The sequence below is a fragment of the Triticum urartu genome, chromosome 4 (genome assembly GCF_003073215.2).
Source record: "Triticum urartu cultivar G1812 chromosome 4, Tu2.1, whole genome shotgun sequence".
Taxonomy (NCBI): Eukaryota; Viridiplantae; Streptophyta; class Magnoliopsida; order Poales; family Poaceae; genus Triticum; species Triticum urartu.
In genome coordinates this window covers 611,913,449-611,923,124 of record NC_053025.1, presented here as the reverse complement: position 1 = coordinate 611,923,124, position 9,676 = coordinate 611,913,449, and the positions used below count along the sequence as shown (strand labels likewise).

At 45.5% G+C, this 9,676-nt stretch overlaps 1 protein-coding gene across 1 annotated transcript; it reads right to left on the bottom strand.

The window, feature by feature from the left end:
• Positions 1-297: 297 nt before the first annotated feature.
• Positions 298-4,684, bottom strand: LOC125553219 (derlin-2). Its single transcript, XM_048717014.1, has 6 exons — positions 4,371-4,684; positions 4,134-4,233; positions 3,122-3,336; positions 2,885-2,968; positions 1,504-1,557; positions 298-677 (listed from the first exon to the last, which is right to left on the bottom strand). Exons 1-6 carry the CDS (start codon positions 4,467-4,469, stop codon positions 477-479), a joined length of 753 nt encoding a protein of 250 aa, XP_048572971.1. The 5' UTR covers positions 4,470-4,684; the 3' UTR covers positions 298-476.
• Positions 4,685-9,676: the final 4,992 nt, after the last annotated feature.

The following is a 9,676-nucleotide window of genomic DNA, read 5'->3' as shown; positions in this document are numbered from 1 at the left end:
CACGTCTGGTCAGGCGCTGATGAGCACATTGAACTATCCATGTGGCCAAGAACCCTCATAACCTAAGCACAACAACGCAATTATCAGAGGCACGCTCTACCACTGAGCTAATAGCTCATCGCGCGGGCCTCCTTTGGGAGGGAGGCCTGCTACGCCAAAAGCAAGAAATACGGCATCTCCATGCCGCCACACCACAGGGGGAACATGGGGACGCCAAAAAAGGACTGGTTTTCAGCGTGTTTTTTCGCCTAATTAACGAAGGTGCCACGCCACGCCACGCAAGATGAGACAAGTACGTCAAGTCAAAGTTAACCAACAACCAAATGGCCTCAGGAGCCCAGCTACATACACTTTTGTTAGCAGCGCATTGGCATCAAATCCAAACCCCTAACTGAGAATTATACTGTGTATATTTTGCACATATCATCACGGACACGGGTGTACAAAATTATATCCAACAAACTGCATGTCGGTCATCACTGGAACTGGGGGTCTGCTGCACCCACACCACCGAACCTTGCAGCCGCGACACCGGCGTTGGGGGGGCGGGCCGCCACGACCACATTGTCGTCGGCGAACAGCGCCTTGATGAAGGAAGGGGTCTTCAGGGGACGCCGACCGGTCATCCGAGGGTACACGTCTTCCAGGAAGTAATACACATGGCCAGCAATCATACCCTGAAAGAAACATGATTTACAAGTTAAGAGCTATCGTAGCCACTCGTCCAAAAGAGAAAACAAATACCTGCGGATTTATGATTCAATTAATTTGTCCAAAAGTAAAGAATAAATGACGATCAGGAGGTACGCAAGACAGAGTACTTAAGAGAAAGGGGCTAGCTATTTGTAACGAATATGACAGTAACATGTGAGCAGTGGGAAAGGTAAACTAGTCAGACAAGACACTGGCCAGTCAGCCAGCCAGCCAGCCAGCATAGTAGCAGCCATCCACTTTCTTAGCATCAATACAAGCTGCTACATCAACCAAAATGAAGTCGCGTAAAATCCCAACCACAATCTCTAATGGTCGATTTGCAGGTTTGTAGCGCTAGCGGCATTCATAAAACAGTAGCTCATTCTGTAGATTTGAACCATGTTAAAACTTTCAAAACTGCCCAGTAACATCCGGTTAGCTGGTTATAAAACCATCATCAGGTTTTGGACAACCATGGGATAAAAGAAGGTACGTCTATACTGGCAAGTGGCAACCAAACTCAAACTTTGGCTAACAAAACCTAAATATGGCAGCCTTTAGGCAGAGCGGATAAGAGAAATATTGAGTGGTTGCAACATTACTGCAGCAGAAAATGGTACAAATAAACAACATGTCAACATTCCTACAAATCCACGCGAAGAACTAAGCACTAACAGCTAATCCTAAATATTGTTCAGTCAGTTAGCAATCAATGGCTTACATGACCAGAAAAGATGTTCAAATCATAAACACTAACAAAATCGCTACTGCAACCATTACTCTGAAATTCATCAGTTAAGCAAAACTCACCAAAAGATCAACCCATGTGCTGCTCCCCACCAGAATAGAGAAGCCAAGAAGGACCTGCAAGTTAAAAGAAACAGTTCAGACCACTATTTTTCATCTCCGATAAAATAATATAACATGAATAAAAAATTCACTAACTTTGCCAGTCATGGTATGAGATGACCAAGTAAGGATCACAGGAGAACAGTATCAGAGCAAAATGTGGCAGTTTATTCAGTTTGTCATGTTTTCCAACAGTGGCATGCCATCCTGTACGATGGACAGATAGCCAGGTGTCTTCCTACTGTAACTGTGCATATTACACAGCAGTTTACAGGTCACCCAGTAATGGCTAGGTTTTGCCTGGTTGGAGTTAATAGGACCAATGATTAGTCCAATTCTCTAGCTGGAACAGGTCAGTCTAAGGTACTTCCATTTCCAGAATATAACTAGCTATTTTACATTCTCTATGCCCGTTAATGCAGAGTTATCACACGCTACCTCACATACACCTTCCAGTATTTATTTACTCATACATGATCTATCCAGGACTTATTCCATGATGACTAAATGAACTAAAATGTTACTTCATTCACTTTATCTTGCATCTCGCACCATTTAGAACGCAAGGATTCCATAGTAAAGGAAAGATCCTTTCCCGTGAAATTCATCTCTACTCCCAATGCACTAGGCCCTCTTTTAAGGGCCTGTTTGGTTCCAATAAGTCACCTGACTTATAAGTCAGGTGACTTAAAATCAGTGACTTATAAGTCACGTCTGTTTGGTTGTCATCTGACTTATAAGTCACCTGAGCACACCTTCCCACCTTGTTTTTTAATGTAAAGGTGATGGGACCCACGTAAAAGGGGGTGACTTATAAGTTTTAAGTTGGGGTGGAGCAACTTATGACTTATAAGTTGGGGTGACTTATAAGTTGGGTCCGTTTGGCAAAATAAGTCACTTTTTGCACTTTTCGACTTATAAGTTGGTGACTTATTTGAAACCAAACAGGGCCTAAGCCAAAACCTATAGTTAGTTACATACGCTGCGAAACCGAGGAGGCAAAGAAAAGAGGTTCATAAATGTTTTGTCTTGAAAATAAAACAGCCTGAATCGATACATGTACCCGCCAGATAGGGTTTTCAAGTCATACAATAACTTATGTATTCCCCCGATATACAGATCTCAGATCTTGTGCATCAATACTCAGGCATGAAAAAATATCAGTTTTTATATGCATAAGCTTGTCAAAGTCATTACAATTAAGTAGTGATTTCCCCTATATACATATCTCGGATCAGGTGAATCAATTCTCAGGCATGAAGAAATATCAATTTGCATGCCTACACTCGTCATCAAATAAGTACTTTTAGAGGAGTATCAAGTGGACAGGTGCAACGCTTACCCAAGGTAAGTAGGCAGCAGTGAAGGTGAACAGACCCAAGAAGCTCATGTGAATGAAGGGATTGTGCTTGCTCCAGACATAAACCTGCCATGCCATATCAGGGGTATTACTAATGTTCTGCCTCCGGCACCCAAAAAGGAGAATTCTTAAAGACAGGATTTCTCTACTATGTGTCCTAGCATAGGCAACTTTTTATAGAAATAGTAAATGCTTGAATCCTTTAAATTAATCGCATACCATCATAAACGTCAATGAATTGCTGAGGAAAAGAATCCTGGCGAATGTCTCAGAAATGTAAGGTATTGTCCCACCAATCAGAACGATGCTAGTCAGGACAGTAGCACCAAACAAGAGCATGTAGAAAAAGTCAGCTGTTCTTCCCCTGAATGAGTTCTCCTCGAGAAGTTTGCAGTAGCGCGCAAGAAAAAACATGTGGAACAGGAAATCCAAATCTGGAAACAAGAGTAACCAGGTTCAGTAATAAGAGTGAAGGGCTACAGCTATACATAAACTTTATCCCATAAATGATATAATAACAGAAAGTATACGTCTCAAAGAGTAAAGGGCTGCCGACGAGCATGTGAATCAAACACGTGCAACAAGCTAGGAACATGTAAGCACTTGTGTTTAGCATGAGCACAGACAAATTAGTAACGTATATCCGAGATAACGACTCTAAATGTCGGATACTCAACGGCAACGCAATCTAGATTCTGCTCATTCATGGCAACATATTATATTAGACAAGCCATCGGTTACCAATTCTCCATTACCGTTTGAAGCACGCAAATATTAACTTCACAAATCTGTGCTTATTGTTCCGTGCTGACTTTGATGCGGCAGCCAACGCAACACGACAAACAAGCAGGCCGTGTCCGTTTCCAATGCGACAAATTACCATATGCACAGCGCCACAAAACACAAGGGAGGGCAGCAGCTCAGCAGCATGTAAAGCGAACGAGCCTTCGCCGACTGTCGCCACGTACCCAAAACCTATCAATTCTAACATATCTCCCTGTGCCGCGGCTTGACCGACTCAATAGACCATACTCTCGGAGCACATGAAATGAATCGCCCCGGTGAGACTTTTATCCTCAAGTGGCAAATGGAGTGGCATGGGAGCAACGAATCCACGCAGCCCTCAGCAAACCCTAGCCCTACGCCATGCCGTGCTACGGAATTTCACAACGCATTGCAGACTTGACTAGGGAGTGGATAGGAGGCGAGCATCGTTGGTTCGTTGGCATACCCATCTTGCGGAAGTAGAGGAAGTTGGTGACGAGGCGCCAGATCTCGTAGTGCTGCACCACCAGCTTGGGGTTGAGGTAGAGGTGGTAGGGCGAGATGATCTGCAACCAACCAATCAATCAATCAATCACTAGGTCATCGACTCGACTCGGCAGCAGAAGCAGCAGATCGCGCCGCGAACGGCCCCCGGGGTGGGCGCAGGGGGGGCGGAAGAGAGGGGGACGGGGGACGTGCGTACCTCGAGGGTGCAGCCGACGGTGGTGAGGACGGCGGCGGTGAGGTAGGAGCGCGTGATGATGGGCATCTGCCGGTACCACTCCTCCACCGCCTGCGCCATCCCTGCTCCTCCTCTCCCCTCCCACACACACGCGCGCGCGGAAACCCTAGCTCCCCGCTCCCTCTACTACTCACCTCTACCTGAGATGGAGATGGGCTCTGGCACGGATCGCCGGCGGAATCGAAGAGCGACGACGGGGATGGGGGAGGAGGGTGGAGGGGGACTGCGGCGTGGTCTCGATCTCTTTCTCGGTTTTTTTTTTCTCTCTTTTGCTTCGGAGTGGATGAGAGAGCCTGGGTCGTGTGGCTGGCATGTGGGGGCCCGCGGGAGGAACCCGTGGGCGGGGCCGCCGCGTCGGTGGCGGTGACGTGCCGTGCCCCAATGGGGCGGCGCCACGTCGGAGGAACACGTCGGACATTGGTGGTGGCCGTCGCCGGCTGCCTCCGTGGACTTCCAGGCCACGGCTGCCGCCACTTGTACTATCTTTTTGTTTTGGGGACTTTTTGAGGTCCCATCCGGTGAAGGAGAAAATGATACTATGAGCCATAGAGCGTCATGAGTTTTTTTTTCAATTTGCGTAAGTCATGAACATGCTAACTCGGGAAAATATGCTCTTATAACCGAACGGTGTGTTGGCTTAGGACTTATCTGCGGCAAATTGTTGAGTCGACCATTTTATCGACAATTGTAGTTCCATCATTGGTCGACGGTGGTTCAAGCAAAGTATGATGCAGGACCTCCTGATCTCAAGATCACACACAAATGTGCTCTGGCATTTATGTAGTCCATGAGAAATACCATATCCTTAACGTTAGCGTTGGCGCGATAACAGGAAAGCGCGTTCTGGATTCTTATGTGAGAGACTCATTCCGTCGAAGCTCGCCGTCGTTCGTCACCTCGGATTTGCTCCCCCACCGCCTACAGACGGCGACCGTAAGCACCCTCAACAACTCAGCACATGCATATGGGTCCGAAGAAAGTTGTAGCGTCCTCCACGGGACCTGCTTCCAAAAAACGAGTGGAAGATCCGCATCAAGAAAGAAGGAGTAGCAGGATACGACACAGCTACAAAATAGTGGTACTCCTTCTATCTTATTCATGTAAATCTTACATGTCTGCTCACACGGTATTCATCTGGTGAAGGAACTGTACCTTCTTCCTGACATCTTACAAAGTTACAATAGTTCACAGAAGATATCGATTTGAAAGTTTCTGGTGTGGTTTGCATCTTTAGTCCTGCATCAGTAATGTCAACCATATGACTCAATCTTGCCCATCCGGATTCAATATCCTGAACTAACTCGCGATGCACAAGGTTTCCCCCATTTATTATTTCACTTTAGTTAGACACCAGTCACCTAACTTTCAATTGGGTTAGTCAACTCCCAATGGAAGGAAGCAGCACCCACGAAGGTGCGCATAGCACCTAGGTCGTCGGTTCACGGGGAAAGGAGTGCCTCGGTGTCTATCTTATTGATCCGGGGGGTGCGGGAGCTGTTGCGCCGAAACTGGAGGTCTACGGGGCTTAGAGGGTAGGCGTTCATCCATGTGAGGATTGATGGCCGACCACTCGGTGGCCTGCCGTTGACCCCTTCGTCTCTTTTTACATCCTCCCAAAGTTGGAGGCCCAAATCGCCTTGCAAATATGTTGAGCGTTATTCAAGGCATGACGGCAAAGGCGAAGTTCGCCAGATATGGCAGTTCCATCGTTTCAACGACGTGGACAATGGAATAGGGACTTGATCACTTTCCCAGGTCCTTATTGAAGGATCTTTGAGCATAATCGAAGGACCCATTTGTAATATTTTATTTGTTAGAGGTCCTTCTACGGATCGTGTTGGTACAACTTGTGTTGATAATGCCAACTTCTCGCGCCTTCAGGAATCTGTGGTTTTCAAATAAAGCAGTGTATAAATGCGCTAGTGCTAATGACAACTATATTTTTCATAGGAGTAACAAAATAATAAGTCAGGACATCCATATAAGAAAAAACGACTCATTATCTTTGATCATTGTTGAAGCGCCGACCTGCACCGCTTCAATGGCCTTCGGGGCACATAATTTTACAATTTCAATCTATACATTTTAACTTAAACAACAAAAATGTTAAACTACTGCCGATATCAAGCAAATTTTAGTTACCATGAAAGAGGCTCAATCATAAAAGTATCCATACACATAAAGTGCAGAACACTCTACATTTATTTTGCAAAGCACACACTTTTGCCGCTTCGTGACTTCAGCCAACCAAATATGTGTAAGCCAAGCCGAGGTATCCAACTAGGCAATACATTTTCTCTATAGAATGCACAAGTGCAAAAAATAGTGTCAGTCATTTGCAAAAAAAAAAAAGAGGAATCCAGCACAAAACCGAAAATGTTATTCTCACTTACTTATTTGAATCTGCTTCTACTTGGTTCTCCATTAGAGATTGACTCCAGTAATTTGAGGTCTTAGCTGTGGTCCTATTTTCACGGTAAAGTGAGCAGAAGTTTTCATTTTCCCTCCAAAACAGAGTAGCGGTGAAAGTAGTACAGAGCTGTAGCGAGGAGTAGTACTCGGAAAAGGAGAACCATTGGATCTGATTTGTGCGGTGGATATGGTCTTTGTTAGGCTCCTAAAACCCCAGCGCAAAAGCCCCCGTCTCCCATTTGTTTCCAGAAGTCTCCGCGCGGCCATGATTTTTTTTTAACTCCGCAGCAGCCGCGCTTCAAGAGCTCCCGGCGAGGGTTTGGGCGGCGGCGGTGGCTGGCCGGAGGAGGAGAGAGGCATGACCAGGAAGAAGCACGCCGCGGTGACCCCCACACCTTCCGAGGGCAAGGAGGGCTCTCTCACATTTGGATCAAATGAAGAGCAGAACAATGTGCAACGTGGAATTGTGAGTGCCGTAGGGCAGGGCTAATACCAGTGAATCTTTGAATTGAGGAACGAGGTTACGGGAAGCAAGAACACACACCATCTTGATCTCTCCAACTCTAGTTGATGGGCAGTGACCAGATCATTCGGAAGGAAGGAGAGGACCATTGGGGAGTGAATTCGCGCCCTAGGTATCACGGCCGTGTCCTTGTAATCGGAGAGGCATCAGGCATGCGAGGGGCGGCGATGTTCAGGAGTCGGGATTTGGGGAAGCGGAGCAGTCGCAGAGCTTTTTTTTGTTTTTTAGGATCACCAAGCTTTATTAATCGAATACCACAGATTGTGGGATACAAGCAAGGTCATGGGGTTGGCCAAACAAAAGGTGGCGCCCCCGATTTAAAGACAACAAGTGCTTGGCTAGCTTATGAGCTTCTATGTTTGCACCACGACTTTCGAAAAAAAATTACATTGAAACAGAACTGGAATATGAGTTAATCTCACTAATAATAGCTCTGTTTACGCCTCTGGATCTGGTGTTTATATCTAATGCTACGATCAACTGTTGTAGCAGTCACGAAGCTGAAGAGACGAGAACGATGATGATCCAATGCGAACAGACGTGACTTTTGCCAGGTGGGTTTTCCATAGCACGGCTCCTTGGGCCTTCATTTTTTTCCATTGTACATTCCTTTGCCCATTCTACTCACCAGAGAAGGAATACCTGGGCCGGGGCCCAGGGCGGGCGCCCTGTTTGCATGGCCTATGGGTCGGCCCTGAGTACTCCTACTGAACTGAATATTAGTTTGGTCACTAGAATTTTCCTAAAAGAAGAAAACAAGTGATGATGAGAAATTTATGCAACCCGGATTCGGCGCGAGTCCAAAATCTGAGCTGCCATAGAACCAGTGCCCCTCATCTTCATTCTTCAAGCTCCATCGTCCACACAAGTCCACAACGCTGGCCGAAGGAATACAACTGACACGGTTTGATCCGATTATCTGCACGTATTCGTTCGCCGTCCTTTTCTAAATATAAGACGTTTATGCAGTTTGATACTTCATTCGTCCCATAGTATAAAAATAGTTTTAACACGGTTAAAAACGCTTTTATATTATGAGATGAAGAGAGTAGTATTTTATTACGGCAGACTATGTGTAGAGTCTGCATATTAGAGGCGAAAATGACAGCTATATTTACACGGAGGGAGTACGCATGGCAGGGTGTAGTAATTTCCTATAGGACAACTGCACAGTGCAGTTAGTATGCCAAATAAAATGGCTGACCGTCATTAGTAGTTAGAGTTAATAATAAAGGTAGTACACTTGATCTTATTCAAACAGTACATTCATGTTTTTTTTTCAGGGCAAACAGTGCCATCATTGTTCATGCTAATTCAACACTACTCCCTCTGTAAAGAAATATAAAGAGTGTTTAAATCACTATTTTAATATCTATAAACATTGTTATATCTCTCTTATAAGTGTCTAAATGGGTTTGCCTTAGTGTGGGAGACGAACCACAACACGCGACCCCTCCTGCATTTCGTACAACAGATAAGTGGGAGTGGCGCCTCATGGTTGACAAGATGACTGCCGACGCCAATGAACTTGAGTTTGACATGTATGAGCACATAAAAACATTGTGCTGCCCTTCCTAATATTGCCTTGAGTTGCATGCCTTTTCCTTGCAAATCGGAGTAAAGTTGGGGCTCTTACGCAAAACAATTATCTTTGTTTGCGTTTTATATCTATCCCAATGTTTAACGACAAACAATGATGATCGTTGGCCATATCTTTCTCTAGCAATACGTACGCTGTTTTTGCTTGAGAAGGTGAATGGAGTCATATGAGGATGTCATCACCCTCGAAGATAGCAACCAAACTATCGATCCTTTATATTGGAAAGGAGGGAGCAACCTTTTTCCTTAGATAATCGGAAAAGCCTCGATCCGTCGTCCGCTTAACTGGCATATGAAACAGGCACATAATTTCACACTTCCACAAAAATAAGCAAAGCTAGCGGGGGCATCTATTTGATACCAAGAAATACCCTCGATCCCAAAAGCACGCAAAGTCGGAACTTGCATCGTCCAATTGAATACGCACAACCGACAAAACATGTGCCGAGCCATAGACGTGTCAGAATAGGCAAAAACTAGCGGTGACATTTATTGATACCAAGAAATACCCTCGAACCTCAAAGCAAGCAAAGTCAGACCTCACCGACAAACATGCGCCAAGCCACAGACGTGTCAGAATAGTCGCGACAAATCTTGGATTTACAAATTTCGTTCACATGCAGGAAAACCTTTGAAATGGCAAACCCGTTCGAGATGTGGAGTTGTGGACGTTTGCTTTGGAACACAAAAGGCGTTGGGTTTTGGTTTGGTTTGTGAAAACAACCGTAGCCGT